This window comes from Coregonus clupeaformis, chromosome 36 (genome assembly GCF_020615455.1).
Source record: "Coregonus clupeaformis isolate EN_2021a chromosome 36, ASM2061545v1, whole genome shotgun sequence".
NCBI lineage: Eukaryota > Metazoa > Chordata > Actinopteri > Salmoniformes > Salmonidae > Coregonus > Coregonus clupeaformis.
This window is the reverse complement of record NC_059227.1, coordinates 32,724,181-32,741,901: the sequence shown is the minus strand read 5'-3', so window position 1 is coordinate 32,741,901 and position 17,721 is coordinate 32,724,181. Positions and strand designations below refer to the sequence as shown.

The window sequence follows — 17,721 nt, the reverse complement described above, 5'->3', positions numbered from 1 at the left end:
TTCCAACGATAAAACTGGGGGCAAAAATGTCATTTCAGAATGTGGGGGGGGGGACATGTCCTCCCATCCCTAATGAAAGTTGTGCCCTTGGATGTGATTATTCTTTTGAACAAGAGGCTAGAATATAATTTGATTTGGAGTAGTGGTGGACGTAATAGAGAGCAACATCAAATCCAACGAAGAGAAATAGTCCTCAAAATAAAGCTTTTTGAATGATTGTTGAAAAAGAACCAACATATCCACAGATTCAAGGAGCTCATTGTTGAGTTCATAAATGGTTTATTACAACTTCCTCCATTGGATACAATATTAAATAAAGGTAGGCCATTCTGAAATATAAATTATTAAATGATGTTTACCTTGACAAATGTGTTAGTCATTCGTTATTCATATGGCATATTTACAGATATTTACAAAAATAAATTATGCAACGATATATTAAAATTTCATATTAAAATATACATTCAGCGTTTTTTAAATTGGAGAGCGAGAACTTTTTTAATTCAGCTCCTTCACGCTCTCTTCTTCCTCGTCATCATCACTTTCTTCCTCATCATCATCACTGCTCGAGTCTTCGTAGAAGCAGATGGTTGCTTGGACTGGGTAGTTGCGCAGAAGCATCTCTGCTTCCTGGTACAGGTAATCGAAGCATCTCGATTTGGGCCAGAACAACCTAGAGCACAAGGTAATCTCACATTAGGAGTTTGAATGGGAAATACAAAGTAGCCTAGAATATAGTTGAGAAAGGATATAGAGAGTGTGGTCCTCTGTAGCTCAGCTGGTAGAGCACGGCGCTTGTAACGCCAAGGTAGTGGGTTCGATCCCCGGGACCACACTCACACAAAAATGTATGCACGCATGACTGTAAGTCGCTTTGGATAAAAGCGTCTGCTAAATGGCATATTATTTATTTGAGAGAATTCCCTTCTCATTTACCATTACGCACAAACAGAGACGCATATGTTTAATGTAGCCTATGCGTGTTGGTGATATTAGTGAGGCAATGTCACTTACTTTACTGGATGTGTGATTTGAGGACTCTTGCAGTGTTTGGTGTCTGAAAATCCTCCAATGGGCTTTGTGTAAGGCTGCGAGGGGATAAAGAAAGACAATCATGTTAGCATACTATTTCGTACACTATAGCTAGACCTATGAGACGTCTAATTTAATTCCTCTACAAACAATTGACACTAATAATGTTGTTTTTAAAGTAGTCTGTACTAACCGTGTGTGTCGCGGCCCTGCATTCCCTGCCTGCTTTGGCATCCCAAGGTCTCCACAAATTAGCGGGCTGTTGAAAAAAGTTTCCTCCGGTAATTGCGCCAATTAATCCACGATGAGAGATGATATTCTCCATGGTTTCTGATCATAGAGTGTCCGGAGCAAATCCTCTGAGAGTTTGCGATTGAGAGTGATGCCAGAGTCGAGTCAGACGCCTTCTATATATCGGGCCAGGATGCTCGTGCCAAATTGCACATTGACACCACCCGTCAATGCACCACGGTGGTGAGGTGTCAGTCAAATCACTCTTTGGCAAACCTGCAGCATATGGTCACGCTCGCACCCAGAGTGGCCATGTTTGAGAATAGGTGTAACTTTTGTTGTGGGATATTGTAAAGGTCTCAGAATTCTAAATAATATTAGTCAAGTCAGTTATGTGAATAGGGGCTAGGCCTACATTTGATTCATAATACATGTTTGATTAAGGTTTATTTAGACAATTTAAAGCGTAGCCTACTCAATAGGAAGATGAATACAATATTGTTGTTTTATATTAGCTATAATTTGTTTTAAAATGTTATTAAAAACGAAACATCCACGTGATGAATACAATTGAATCATCTAAGCCTACAAGCCAACATTTAAAATTAATTTAGGCCTACAAATGTACTTAATCTCCCTGACATCCTTCATTCTGTAACTGCAATGTGTTTCGCCTTTTGAACCATTTGCTTTTCAAGTGTGAAATAGCACGTGCCGATATGTGGACAGGGTCAAACTGCGCCCGGTGGTCAATAAAGGGAGGGGGGAGCTTATGGACGCCGGCGGCACGCGTTAGGTTTGTTTGCAGAGACCATTGTTTTTGAGACCATTATCTTAAACGGGAGGTGTTAAGTAATCATAGACATTTGATTAAAATGCATATCCCCCTCCTCACCGCACCTTCTGTGCTCCCAAACTGTTGATTAACTTACTGTAGATCTAGGTCTATATGCGAATTAACCCGGCGAGGTGTGAAAGAGACCACGTTTTGCAAACATCTCAATATATGTTGGTTCCACAAGTACAAAAAAAAACTACCAAATAAGCAGAAATACACAAAGCTACTGCCCGCCTAGAGTTGCAAATTGGAATAATGTGATCGCGCAAGCCATATTATCATAGCGATATCTTTTCGAATTTCCATTGTTCAAATATTAAACGCCTCTGCTATGAATAACAGGGAAACACTATTTTCACGCCACTTCGATACCAAAGTGAAATTTTCATAATAGGTTGGGAGAACTGACTTAGCAGGTTAGGAGACTGAGGTGAAGGTTAGGAAAAGGGTTAGGGTTAGCGAAAATTCTCTCCTAACCTGCTACGAAAATCACTTTGAATCGAAGTGGCATGAAAATAGTGTGTACCATGAATAACAGGACCTTTCATGGACATAAACTACATACCAAAAGTATGTGGACCCCTGCTCATCGAACATATCATTCCAAAATCATGGGCATTAATATGAAGTTGGTCCCCCCTTTGCTGCTATAACAGCCTCAACTCTTCTGGGAAGGCTTTCCACTAGCTGTTGGAACATTGCTATGGGGACTTGCTTCCATTCAGCCACAAGAGCATTAGTGAGACACTCTTACTCACAATTGTGGCTGCTTCGCCTGATGTATTGTTGTCTCTACCTTCTTCCCTTTGTGCTGTTGTCTGTGCCCAATAATGTTTGTACCATGTTTTGTGCTGCTGCCATGTTGTGCTGCTGCCATGTTGTGCTGCTGCCATGTTGTGTTGCTACCATGTTGTTGTCATGTTGTGTTGCTACCATGCTGTGTTGTCATGTGTTGCTGCCATGCTGTGTTGTTGTCTTAGGGCTCTCTTTATGTAGTGTTGTCATGATGTGTGTTTAGTCCTATATTTTTATTTTATTTTTTATTTTTAATCCCAGCCCCCGTCTCCGCAGGAGGCCTTTTGCCTTTTGGTAGGCCGTCATTGTAAATAAGAATTTGTTCTTAGCTGACTTGCCCAGTTAAATAAAGGTTAAATCAAATTTAAAAAGTGAGGTCAGGCACTGATGTTGGGAGATTAGGCCTGGCTCGCAGTCAGCGTTTCAATTAATCCCAAAGGTGTTTGATGGAGTTGAGGTCAGGGCTCTGTGCAGGCCAGTCAAGTTCTTCCACACCGATCTCGACAAACCATTTCTGTATGGACCTCGCTTTGTGCATGGGGGCATTGTCATGCTGAAACAGGAAAGGGCCTTCCCCAAACTGTTGCCACAACGTTGGAATCGTCTAGAATGTCATTGTATGCTGTAGCGTTAAGATTTCCCTTCACTGGAGCTAAGGGGCCTTGCCCGAACCATGAAAAACAGTCCCAGACCATTATTCCGCCTCCACCAAACTTTACAGTTGGCACTATACATTCGGGCAGGTAGCGTTCTCCTGGCATCCGCCAAACCCAGATTCATCCGTCGGACTGCCAGATGGTGAAGCGTGATTCATCACTCCAGAGAACGTGTTTCCACTGCTCCAGAGTCCAATGGCGGCGAGCTTTACACCACTCCAGCCAGCGCTTGGCATTGCGCATGGTGATCGTAGGCTTCATGAAGCTCCCGACGAACAGTTCTTGTGCTGACGTTACTTCCAGAGGCAGTTTGGAACTCGGTAGTGAGTGTTGCATGCGAGGACAGACTATTTTTACGCGCTTGTGTGGCCTACCACTTCACGGCTGAGCCGTTGTCGCTCCTAGATGTTTCCGCTTCACAATAACAGCTCTTACAGTTGACCGGGGCAGCTCTAGCAGGGCAGAAATTTGACGAACTGACTTGTTGGAAAGGTAAGTCAACTGTACGAGCTGTTATCTTCAGTAAGTCCATTCTATATTTGTCTATTTTTTTTTACACCTGTCAACAACGGGTGTGGCTGAAATAGCCGAATCCACTCATTTGAAAGGGTGTCCACATACTTCTGTATATATAGTGTAGCTTCCAGCACTTCTAACATTGAGACTGGCACCATTGGTTGTTCATTCAAGTAGGCCTAATATTTCTCGTTTCATTTATTGTATGCTACTGACCAAGTGAATGAACGTTGATGTTCCCATGGATAAGTGTGAGGTTCACTGGTGTTAAAAAGCTAACACTACCTGAGTATTGGGGTGTTGCTTTACAACCCAGGAGTGAATAATGCACACCTTCAGTGCTTGGCGTATTCAGCACGATCATTACTTCTTCCCTATCTCACTCACGTTGTGACCTGATATTGACCTGATATTGACCTGATATTGACCTGATAATCATATAGTAGGCTATCACTAATAGTAGGCCTGTCTGGTCATTATGAATAATACAACAACATAAATCAACACCATTTTAATTGTCATTTTAATACCTGGACTCTTATGTTATGGGAATTCCTTCTTGGACTGCTCTCTTTATTTTTAACTTCACTTTGTCCCAAAAGAGGCTAGGGGCTAGTACCACCTGAAGAGACTAGGGGCTAGTACCACCTGAAGAGGCTAGGGGCTAGTACCACCTGAAGAGGCTAGGGGCTAGTACCACCTGAAGAGGCTAGGGGCTAGTACCACCTGAAGAGGCTAGGGGCTAGTACCACCTGAAGAGGCTAGGGGCTAGTACCACCTGAAGAGGCTAGGGCCAGTACCACCTGAAGAGGCTAGGGGCTAGTACCACCTGAAGAGGCTAGGGGCTAGTACCACCTGTAGAGGCTAGGGGCTAGTACCACCTGAAGAGGCTAGGGGCTAGTACCACCTGAAGAGGCTAGGGGCTAGTACCACCTGAAGAGGCTAGGGGGCTAGTACCACCTGAAGAGGCTAGGGGGCTAGTACCACCTGAAGAGGCTAGGGGCTAGTACCACCTGAAGAGGCTAGGGGCTAGTACCACCTGAAGAGGCTAGGGGCTAGTACCACCTGTAGAGGCTAGGGGCTAGTACCACCTGAAGAGGCTAGGGGCTAGTACCACCTGAAGAGGCTAGGGGCTAGTACCACCTGAAGAGGCTAGGGGCTAGTACCACCTGAAGAGGCTAGGGTCTAGTACCACCTGAAGAGGCTAGGGGCTAGTACCACCTGAAGAGGCTAGGGGCTAGTACCACCTGAAGAGTATAGGGGCTAGTACCACCTGAAGAGGCTAGGGGCTAGTACCACCTGAAGAGGCTAGGGGCTAGTACCACCTGAAGAGGCTAGGGGCTAGTACCACCTGAAGAGTATAGGGGCTAGTACCACCTGAAGAGGCTAGGGGCTAGTACCACCTGAAGAGGCTAGGGGCTAGTACCACCTGAAGAGGCTAGGGGCTAGTACCACCTGAAGAGGCTAGGGGCTAGTACCACCTGAAGAGGCTAGGGGCTAGTACCACCTGAAGAGGCTAGGGGCTAGTACTACCTGAAGAGGCTAGGGGCTAGTACTACCTGAAGAGGCTAGGGGCTAGTACCACCTGAAGAGGCTAGGGGCTAGTACCACCTGAAGAGGCTAGGGGCTAGTACCACCTGAAGAGGCTAGGGGCTAGTAACACCTGAAGAGGCTAGGGGCTAGTAACACCTGAAGAGGCTAGGGGCTAGTACCACCTGAAGAGGCTAGGGGCTAGTACTACCTGAAGAGGCTAGGGGCTAGTACCACCTGAAGAGGCTAGGGACTAGTACCACCTGAAGAGGCTAGGGGCTAGTACCACTTGAAGAGGCTAGGGGCTAGTACCACCTGAATGGAACCAACATGGGAAACTTCTGAACTTTTAGATACACTTTTCAACCCCTGTCCAGTCTTAACCAGGGGGAAGTGTTGCTGGTCCTCCTGTGGGAACTAAGAACCTACTCTGTGCTCATATTCAGGTGTCGGCATGGTTGGGCGTGACGTTTACAGACCTCCAGGGGTGAAAGCAACTCTGGATGAACCAGGGACTGGAGCGTGTACTGCACACATCATTGACCTGATGAAACTTGAAACTTGGTATTGAAGAGTTCATAGAACTAGATCATATATAATATATATTTTGACATCTACTGCTAACTTATAACTATAGAGTTCTGTTATGAGAATCCTTTTCTGAAACAATGAATCATAAGGGCAGACCATGGATATTGTAACGCAGGTCCTGAGGTTTTGACCGCATGAAACATAGGTCCCAAAATAGAGCCCCTTCACAGCCTCTCTCTCTCTCTCTCTCTCTCTCTCTCTCTCTCTCTCTCTCTCTCCCTCTCTCCTGTTACAATATTATGCCGTCTTTATTTTTGTATCTTTTATCTTAACTCTAATTTCAAGCTAACATGCTGAACTTTGATGAAACTTAGAATGAACTCTGTCCATCGATCAGTTCCCAGGGTAAGGTGAGAGGTCCACATGTTTTCGGGGTGTTGTTGCTCTGCCTGCCGGGGCGTGAAGAAAGCACACCTCCAGGGTTGAAGAACACTGAATGTGCCGGACAAGGGACATGGCATTCACATGCCCCTGTTACCTTATGTCCTGGTGCAGTACGTATCTACCGTCTCAGAGTAGCAGTGCTGATATAGGATCAGTTTGGCCTTTTAGATCATAATGAATATGATTACGTGGAAAGGGGAGACCTGATCCTCGATCAGCACTCCTACACTGAGACGGTTGATACATATGGGCTCTGGTATTACAGTAAAGTTTCATATAGAGCTTTTATACACTGAAGCAGAAACTGAAACTACCACTTTGCTTTTTATTTATCTGATTTTACTTTTCCATAAAGAATCGTAATTATTCTGATTTGCGAGACCAGCTTTTTCATATTCGTTACTTGTTCAATGCTACCTATACAATGTCAGGGAGAAACAGCAATAGCAATACCACTAAAGTTGTTTATTATTTCTCTCTCAGTTTCAAAATGTAAGCTCCACCTCCCTAACCTTAATGTATAGGTATATTGTATGTACAGTGGCGACCCATCATTCAGGGGAGGTGGGGTTGCCTGTTTTGCATGTTATTTTGACATTAATACGTGTCACCTATCAGTTTGCAAACAATGAAAAAATACATTAATATGGAATTAATAAAGCCGCATACAATCTTGGTCTCTTTTTTTCTTTCTTGAGTAAGGCAGCTCCAAAATGCAGGTGTTTCAGCCTAGCTCAGTGCTTTCTGTGGTGGTGGGGCAGCCAGCGGAAAATACAGAGCGTAGGGGTTGGTCATGTTCTCTAGTTGCGCCGTGATTGGGTAATGTTCTCTAGTTGCGCTGTGATTGGCTCAGTGTTTTGTCACTCATGGAGACACTATGTCATCGCCAAATCTAAGGGTAGAGCTTGAAAATTCAAGCCCCTTGGGTGCTGCCATAGAGTTACATTAGAAGTGCCCATCCAAGAAGGCTCAAGGTCATTGGCCACAGATAAAATGACATCAAATCACGTTATATCTACAGTAGCTTTGATTGGACTGATCATGTCAACATCATACTTTCAAAATCTTAGCTAGCAAGCTAGCAGTAATCATCATGAATCAATACGACAATCTACTCTGGCAAATGCTTTTTAATCCTTGTCATATGAAGAGAAATAATGAAGAGAAATTATAGATAAAACGTATTGGTGCTTATTGGGCATTGGACAAAAACATTTCTCAACAAGTTGGAAATCGCAAATTCAACAACGAGTGCTTTGGAAGGAATCAGTGGCTAACTGCAAGTGTTGCAAAGCATTCACTAGCCTGCTATTGGGTGGAGTGGGTGTGTGGTCCCAAGTCTGGGTTTAAGGGTCTCTTTTCCAAGCTTAAAAGGATAAACATTCAACATTGGCCATGCTGTCAATCCAGCATGACTTCTGCCTCGCTCAAAACAACTGGAAACTTAGAACTGCGATATCTGACTTTAGTGAGTTCAAGACAACTGGGAACTCTGAAAAAAAGTAGCTATTACTGGGAAAATACATTTTGAACGGTCATCCTACATTTTGAACGGTCATCATGATTCAACCTTGTTTTTTTCCGAGTTCCAAGTTGTCTTGAAAGCACCATAAATCCAGAGAATGCCAGTCTTTGGTGACAAAGTTTGATGACAACATTTTCCCACGAAGGACCGCTGTGCCACCTTCCTGTTCAATTGAGCGCAGCACAACAAGTTGAGTCCAAAAATGTATTGTGTGCAACTGTGTAAATGATGTAATATGCTAGGGAGATATGTATACTGTAGCTAAGAAAGTAATACTAAGTGTATGTTGTGTAGTAAGCTGTTAGTAGCCCATGTGCCTTACCCTAATAATTTGGTCCCTTTTCTGCCTACAGTTCTGTCTTGGTGGTGCACATGTAGCCTATAGCTGTTTTGGAGAAATGTAATCATTGAATATTGTAAGAGCTTTTATTGTCTGCTTATATGCCCCCTTTATTTATCCTACGGTTCTGACTTGGTGTATAGGGAGAATACTGTAAGAACGGCCCATGTTCTGAATTCTGTCACTGTACATTTCAAAAGTGCTGAACAAATAGTTATATTGACTACGTCCGTGCTAGCTCGCTCATTAATGTCTTAATCGAAATTACGGATTGCTTCTTATCCGCTCATCGTCCCCTTATGCCATAGTTTGTACATCTCAATTGTCAGTAGAAACCACATTTGTTTAAGCAAGTCAGCCATATCAGCTATCTTTTCTTAAAAGGCAGTAAATTAGGCTGAATTAACTGTTTGCTGCCAGACAAGGCTCCGCTGATAACCAGGTGTAGCAGTGGTAAGGTGTTGGGACTGCTGTTGGGACTCTGCTGTTGGGACAGCTTTATGTAGGCCCTAACAGTTTGTGGGCACAGTTTGTCACTGTTATAGTGCAATTCATGTATTGTTTAGTGTTGTGTTGTATTGTGTAGTGGCTTTGCTGGCATGCATAAAAAATATATACAGCTCTGGAAAAAATTAAGAGACCACTGCAAAATTATCAGTTTCTCTGGTTTTACTATTTATAGGTATGTGTTTGGGTAAAATTAACATTTTTGTTTTATTCTATAAACTACTGACAACATTTCTCCCAAATTCCAAATAAAAATATTGTCATTTAGAGCATTTAGTTGCAGAAAATGACAACTGGTCAAAATATCAAAAAATACGCAGTGTTGTCAGACCTCGAATAATGCAAAGAAAATAAGTTAATTTTTAAACAACACAATACTAATGTTTTAACTTAGGAATTTTCAATCACAGCTTTCATGCGTCTTGGCATGCTCTCCACCAGTCTTTCACATTGATGTTGGGTGACTTTATGCCACTAATTTTACATTTTAGTCATTTAAGCAGACACTCTTATCCAGAGCAACTTACAGTTAGTCAGTACATACATTTTCATACTGGCCCCCCGTGGGAATCAAACCCACAACCCTGGCGTTGCAAACGCCATGCTCTACCAACTGAGCTACACAGGACGCCACTCCTGGTGCAAAAATTCAAGCAGCTCGGCTTTGTTTGATGGCTTGTGACCATCCATCTTCCTCTTGATCACATTCCAGAAGTTTTCAATGGGGTTCAGGTCTGTAGATTGAGCTGGCCATGACAGGGTCTTGATCTGATGGTCCTCCATCCACACCTTGATTGACCTGGCTGTGTGGCATGGTGCATTGTCCTGCTGGAAAAACCAATCTTCAGAGTTGGGGAACAATGTCAGAGCAAAAGGAAGCACATTTTCTTCCAGGACAACCTTGTACGTGGCTTGATTCATGCGTCCTTTACAAAGACAAATCTGCCCGATTCCAGCCTTGCTGAAGCACCCCCAGATCATCACTGATCCTCCACCAAATTTCACAGTGGGTGCGAGACACTGTGGCTTGTAGGCCTCTCCAGGTCTCCGTCTAACCATTAGACGACCAGGTGTTGGGCAAAGCTGAAGATTGGACTCATCAGAGAAGATGACCTTACTCCAGTCCTCTACGGTCCAATCCTTATGGTCTTTTGCAAACTTCAGCCTGGCTCTTCTTTGCTTCTCCTTGATGAAGGGCTTTTTTCTAGCTTTGCACGACTTCAGCCCTGCCCCTAGGAGCCTGTTTCGAATCGTCCTCGCCGTGCACTTCACCCCAGCTGCCATTCTTTTTGTAAGTCATTTGATGTCATCCTACGGTTGTTGAGTGACATTCGAATGAGTTGGCGGTCATCCCGGTCAGTAGAGAGTTGTTTTCGTCCTCTGCCGGTCTGTAGCTTTGTTGTCTCCAATGTCTGCTGCTTGACCTTGTTCTTATGAACCGCCGTCTTTGAAATGTTAAGGACGGAAGCAACCTGACGCTCACTGTATCCCTCTGCCAGTAAAGCCAGAATTGAACCCTTCTTTTCCTCACTCAAAACTTTCCTTATCAACTCTTTTGGCATGGTCAATAGTTATTTTTTGATTAATATTACTTTTGAGGTACTATTAGCACTGTTTTTGCCATCCAGCTGGTCCTATTGCAAGAGGATAGTGATGACCACAACAGTGGTTTTTATACTTTTCCTCGTTAAATAAGATTTGGTTCAGGTGATCACCTAATCAGTACCTAATTCAGTAGAATGAGGTGTGCCTGTGTTGGAATTCAACAGACACTGGAATGGAATGGCTGTCATACATGTAGAGATGCTGATTTAAGAACAATTTGCAGTGGTCTCTTAATTTTTTCCAGAGCTGTATATGTTGTTTGCCCCACCAAGATTTACATGCTAAAATCGCCACTGTGTATGTGTAACTAACTGTTCAATCTGGAAAGGCTTGACTGAAAGTGTGAACCTGTACTTGTGGAGGGTGTGACTGACTCAATGAGCATGTGCATTGGGAGGGTGTTGACACTGGCCTGGGGAGGGTGACAGAGCCAGACACAGCCAAGCAGTCTGGGGTTGAGGTTCCCAGAGTCACACCCACTATCGCTAGCAGCAGAAAGAGGGTGCGTCCCATATGGCACCATTTTCCCTATATAGTGCACTACTATTGACCTGGACCCGGTTTCCCAAAAGCTAAGGCTAAGTTCACCGTTAGAACCATAGTTCATCGTTAGAACCATTGTTCATCGTTAGAACCATAATTCACAGTTAAAACCATAGTTCACCGTTAGAACCATAGTTCAACGTTAGAACCATAGTTCATCGTTAGAACCATAGTTCATCTTTAGAACCATATTTCATCGTTAGAACCGTAGTTCATCATTAGAACCGTAGTTCATCATTAGAACCGTAGTTCATCGTTAGAACCGTAGTTCATCATTAGAACCATAGTTCATCGTTAGAACCATAGTTCATCGTTAGAACCATTAGTTCACCGTTAGAACCATAGTTCACCGTTAGAACCATAGTTCATCGTTAGAACCATAGTTCATTGTTTGAACCATAGTTCATCATTAGAACCATAGGATCCTATGGTTCTCACAATGAACTTAGCCTTTAGATGCTTTTGGGAAACCGGTCCAGGAAGTAGTGCATCATATATGGAATAGGGTGCCATTTGGGACACTTTCAGCATTTCTCGTGGAAAAGCAATGATATTAAATGAAGACTCATCCTTACATGCGATACAATTACTTACGTCTGAAATCTTAATGTCTCATTACAGTATATCAATGCCATGAGGCTGAAGACCACCTATTACAAGTAGAGACCACACCATTACTATGTCATTATTTATTTATTCCTTTATGTAAAGTACTATTGACTATTGAGCTTAGAGCAGAACATCATTTAGGTAGCACTTTATTTTACAGTACAGAAATTGTTTGGCATGGACCTGGTACTTACTAGGAAGCTATGAGGTATGAATGGGTACTATGAGGTATGAATGGGTACTATGAGGTATGAATGGGTACTATGAGGTATGAATGGGTACTATGAGGTATGAATGGGTACTTTCTTGTATTTACTTCAAAGACTTGGTTCCAATGGTGCCGAGTGATGCTTGTTGCAATGAGTCCCAAAGAAACAAATGAGTACATTGTCATTATTGTGTAGTTACCATTTTATCATGTAGTTTCTGAGGAAATGCAAGGCCATCATTATTTGTGTTACTACTATTTGAACAGCAGGGGGAGGAAGAGAATCAAAAGCGTGATCGCAAACTCCTCTTTCTTTGTCTAGTTTATTGTACCATTTTATTGTAACTCTCCCCGTCCACCAGTTGAGGGTAGTATTGCACCTATAGGTCACATCTCTGAGCACAGTTGGTTTGGTTAGATGTGATGTTTGATTTGATATCAGATGTAGCATTACCTCCCATATGTTTCATGCAGGGTATAGTGTAGTGACTGAACTGTCATTGTGATTGACTACGAATATTCTATTTTACATTGCTAAACATCAGGCTATATATAAGATGATTGAGTTTTCCAATCTGTATCTGGGAAGTATCTTGTTAAAATAATTGATAACATTATTCACTTTGTTGTGCTGCAGAACAGAGTCCTACACATTCTGCTAAACAGAACACTGGTGAGATGAGGATGACAACAACGGGTCTCTAGCAGCAGTAAGATGGATGGTGAACCATAATTAGAGAGAGAGAATGAGAGAGAGAGAGAGAGAGAGAGAGAGAGAGAGAGAGAGAGAGAGAGAGAGAGAGAGAGAGAGAGAGAGAGAGAGAGAGAGAGAGAGAGAAAGAATTGAGAAAGAGAGAGAAAGAAAGAAAGAAATAGAGAGAGCAAGAGAGAGAGAGCGAGAGAGAGAGAGAGAGAGAGAGAGAGAGAGAGAGAGAGAAAGAGAGAGAGATAAACAAATTGTGAATATTTTAATGGAGTGAGCTACCTTGTTATCCATCTGACAAGCGAGAGAGAATTAACAATTAGACCACATCAACATTCTGTAACACCTGCTTCTGCCATGTATAGCTGTTGTCCTTTTTTTTTAAACACCTTGTTATTACATTTCACCCTGCACAAATAGTTAGGTATCTTCTGTGTGTGTGTGTTTGTGTTTGTGTTTGTGTGTGTGTGTTTGTGGAGATGTGTGTGCTCTAGATAATTAAAATGTTGGCAGCGTTTGCCAGGTGATTACCCTGATAATCCCCTATTTCATTTGATAAGTCACGCATTGATTTAACTCCGAGTTGGAACCTAATGGAGTATCAGTAATTTATAGGCCCAGGGCCGAAAGGACAACGCTGCATTGGTGGCAGAAAAACAGCCGCTCTTGTCACTTTTTAGATGGAGTAAGAAAGAGGAGTTTGCTAGTAGCCAGAATTCGAACACTAAATCATGGCAGCAACCTGCAAACAAACACTTGTAGCATTTGCCAGTGCCAGTGTCTCTCTTCTGGTTTGTGAATGTTACTCATTATTCCTCTGACGGACACACGTGCATACGCAGGCCACACGTGGAATAACTTGGCGAAAAAAGAAACTGCAATTACTTTTCTGTATGAGCATTTGATGTTTTTTCTGATATAGATAGACAGATGGAGAGAGCGGGGAAGTTGGAGATGAGTGTGTCAGAAGCGCCCCTCTCTACCCTCCCCCCTCTATCTCTCTCTCTCCCTCTATTCTCTCTCTCCCTCTTTCTCTCTCACACTCCTTGTCTCGCTCTCTCTCCTTGTCTCGCTCTCTCTCCTTGTCTCGCTCTCTCTCCTCGTCGCTCTCTTTCTCTTTCTTTCTAACCTAAGTCTTTCTCTCACCATCTCTCTCTTTAGCTCTCTCTCTCTTTCTCTTTAGCTCTCTCTCTCTCGCTCTCTCTCTCTCTCTCTCTCTTGCTCTCGCTCTCTCTCCCCGTCGCTCTCTTTCTCTCTCAGTCGCTCTCTCTCTTTCTGTCTAACCTGTCTTTCTCTCACCATCTCTCTCTTTAGCGCTCTCTTCCCTCTCTTTCTCTCTCACTTTTTCACTCTCTCTCTCTGTCTCCAGGCTGCTCTCTCAGTGTGTGTCATTCTGATGCCTAGGGGTCAGGGTTAGGGCTGGGGGCCGCTGGGGGCCGGAGTCAATGGGGTGGAGGGACAGGTCGGGGTCAGGGAGAGCCCCATTCAGACTAAACCAACAAGGAGGACCCCCACTGGGGATTACTGCTGCTTATGTACACACACACACACACACACACACACACACACACACACACACACACACACACACACACACCCGGCTGTAAAACTGACTTTATGGAGTGTGAAGCAGCTAAAGTACAGTGAGGAGGGTCCGGAGAATGTAAAACCAACTTTATGGTGTGTGAAAGAGCCTGCTGGGAAATAGACAAAGTCTTCAAAACCGCTAATGTACCTAATGGACTGTGAAACAATCATAAGAGTCTTAAGAATAAACTACATTATAAATCTTTGCTAAAAACCTCTATGACTATCTCAAATAATATGTCATGGAAAAATAGCATTTCACATAAGCACAATACCCTCTTATTATACTGAACAAAAATCTAAACGCAACATGTAAAGTGTTAGTCCCATGTTTCATGAGCTGAAATAAAATATCAAAGAAATGTTCCCAAAGCTTATTTATCTAAAATGTTGTGCCCAAATTAGTTTACAACCCTGTTATGGAGCATTTCTCCTTTGTCGAGATAATCCATCCACCTGAGAGGTGTGGCATATCAAGAAGCTGATTAAACAGCGTGATCATTACAAAGGTGGACCTTGTGCTAGGGACAATAAAAGGCCACTCTAAATTTCAAGCCTCTGCCTCTAACCCTAGGAAGCTCTTTGCCACCTTCTCCTCCCTGCTGAATCCTCCTCCTCCTCCCCCTCCCTCCTCCCTCTCTGTGGATGACTTCGTCAACCATTTTGAAAAGAAGGTTGACGACATCAGATCCTCATTTATTAAGTCAAATGACACCGCTGGTCCTGCTCACACTGCCCTACCCTATGCTTTGACTTCTTTCTACCCTCTCTCTCCAGATGAAATCTTGCGACTTGTGAAGGCCGGCCGCCCAACAACCTGCCTGCTTGACCCTGTCCCCTCCTCGCTTCTGCAGACCATTTCCGGAGACCTTCTCCCTTTCCTCACCTCGCTCATCAACTCATCCTTGACCGCTGGCCATGTCCCTTCCGTCTTCAAGAGAGCGAGAGTTGCACCCCTCCTCAAAAAAACTACACTTGATCCCTTCGATGTCGACAACTACAGACCAGTATCCCTTCTTTCTTTTCTCTCCAAAACTCTTGAGCGTGCCGTCTCTAGCCAACTCTCCTGCTATCTCTCTCAGAATGACCTTCTTGATCCAAACTAGTCAGGTTTCAAGACTGGTCATTCAACTGAGACTGCTCTTCTCTGTGTCACGGAGGCTCTCTGCACTGCTAAAGCTAACTCTCTCTCCTCTGCTCTTATCCTTCTAGACCTATCCGCTGCCTTTGATACTGTGAACCATCAGATCCTCCTCTCCACCCTCTCAGAGTTGGGCATCTCCGGCGCTGCTCACTCTTGTATTGCGTCCTACGTGACAGGTCGCTCCTACCAGGTGGCGTGCCGAGAATCTGTCTCCGCACCACGTGCTCTCACCACTGGTGTCCCCCAGGGCTCAGTTCTAGGCCCTCTCCTATTCTCTCTATACACCAAAATAAAAAAAATGCCACTGGCTATCATAAGTTGAATGTACCAATTTTTAAGTCGCTCTGGATAAGAGCGTCTGCTAAATGATGTAAATGTAAATGTAAAATGTGCAGTTTTGTCACACAACACAATGCCACAGATGGCTCAAGTTTTGAGGGAGCGTGCAATTGGCATGCTGACTGCAGAAATGTCCAACAGAGCTGTTGCCAGATAATTTAATGTTAATTTCTCTACCATAAGCCGCCTCCAACGTCGTTTTAGAGAATTTGGCAGTACATCCAAATGGCCTCACAACCGCAGACCAAGGAGGGGTCTTTTGTGGGGAAAAACTCATTCTGATTGGCTGGGCTTGGCTCCCCAGTGGGTGGGCCTATGATCCCCCAGGCCCACCTATGGCTGCGCCCCTGCCCAGTCATGTGAAATCCATAGATAAGGGTCTAATGAATTTATTTAAATTGACTGATTTCCTTCTTGAACTGTAACTCATTAAAATCTTTGAAATTGTTGCATCTTGTGGTTAGATTTTTGTTCAGTATATAATGACATATAAGAACATATGCCAGGTTATCCAAAGTGACTGACAGTTTACGGTCTTATACACATTGTTAGTGTGTATGAGGTCCCTGTGGGAATCTTATTTTTATCCCTTTAGACTGACAACATTTAGTCTTTCTCTTTATTCAACTTCATTTGGCACAAATGAGATTGATTTCTTTGTGGGGAAACATTCATCGCTAGATCTAGCTCAATCCAGTGCTGTGTTATTAGTGACAACTGAACTGACCAAGTCATTCCTATTTTGATAGCTACCATGACCTAATCACCATATATCATTAATATTCACATGAAAACAGTAATTAGAAAAGCAAGGTGAGCCTGATTTATGATAATGAAAACGTGAATATGCGAGGGCTGCTTTAATCTAGGAATATAGGACCTGTGCTGGTGTTAACTGTGATTAGCATGTCATTACCATAGCGTGGCTTATATGTTACTCAACGCTTTTATCCAGAGCGACTTACAGTTCGTGAGTGCATACATTTTTCATACTGGCCCCCCATGGGAATCGAACCCACAACCCTGGTGTTGCAAGCACCATGCTCTACCAACTGAGCTACAGGAGGCCGACACTGTATTATATCTATTAGAAGCTCAGATCCTCATCAGCTTACTGAGTTCTCTGAACAGTGATGGGTGACAGCCATTCTAAGTCCCTGTGTCAGTTATGCAGGAGGCAAGACGAATGTAGTCTACATTCATAATTCACAATCCACAGAAATACAGGCAGTTTACAAATGTCAAACTGAATTTCAGAAACTGGTTGAAGTACGTTTATTGTCATGTGCCTCCTAAGCAGTTTGTAGGGTACACACACACACAAACGCACACATAAACCCATGCACACGCACACACACACACACATATACAGTACATCAATATATTATGTCTATTTTCTGTTACATGCATATTCATTTACCATTTGGGTGTTTTCGTCAACCTCTGCTTTTGGTTTTCTTCCTTTTCTGACCTTGACTGAGTTACCGGTCATGTGACCTCAGTAAACATGCAGTTTGTTTCTCTAATAGAAGAAGATCATGTGTGATTCTGCATAGACGGCTTGGTTGTTTAGCAACAAAACTGGCGCGTGCGCAACAATGGGGCAAAACAGACAGGTTTGTAAACTATATTTGGTCTCCAATGTTTATTGAAAACATAAATACATTTGCACAATGAGCATTTGTTGTCTATCAAATACATTTTTACAGTTGTCGGTAAGCTAGCTAGTGAATTTTTGCCATATTAGCATAGACATGGCATCAGTCAAAACACCTGAAAAAACAAGACATGGTGTCAAGAACCAGATAAAACTAGCTGAAACGAGCCACCTACGATTCCCCACACTTCTTGTCAATGTTGCTAGCTATCTGGCCATACAGTTCCGTTGTAATCTTCATCAATCTGCAAGCATCTTATGCTTTTGATAACATTGTTGGTATGTAACATATTTACTTACTTGATGTTGTGGATGGTTACTTTAGTGAACTTAACCTGATAACTTTGTAAAGATTGATGACATGATGAAACATGCCAGCTA

General features: G+C 43.2%; 1 protein-coding gene across 1 annotated transcript; it reads right to left on the bottom strand.

The window, feature by feature from the left end:
- Positions 1-381: 381 nt before the first annotated feature.
- Positions 382-1,382, bottom strand: ripply2 (ripply transcriptional repressor 2). The gene is made up of 3 exons (XM_041864965.2): positions 1,226-1,382; positions 1,015-1,088; positions 382-673 (listed from the first exon to the last, which is right to left on the bottom strand). Exons 1-3 carry the CDS (start codon positions 1,355-1,357, stop codon positions 499-501), a joined length of 381 nt encoding a protein of 126 aa, XP_041720899.2. The 5' UTR covers positions 1,358-1,382; the 3' UTR covers positions 382-498.
- Positions 1,383-17,721: the final 16,339 nt, after the last annotated feature.

Bases quoted from the DNA above. Each gene is read 5' to 3' on its own strand.
- ripply2 (XM_041864965.2), bottom strand. From the start codon at position 1,357: ATGGAGAATATCATCTCTCATCGTGGATTAATTGGCGCAATTACCGGA. The intron at 1,089-1,225 runs GTTAGTACAGAC...ATCCCCTCGCAG, and splicing joins GCAGGGCCGCGACACACACG to CCTTACACAAAGCCCATTGG. The intron at 674-1,014 runs GTAAGTGACATT...CTTGTGCTCTAG, and splicing joins CAAATCACACATCCAGTAAA to GTTGTTCTGGCCCAAATCGA.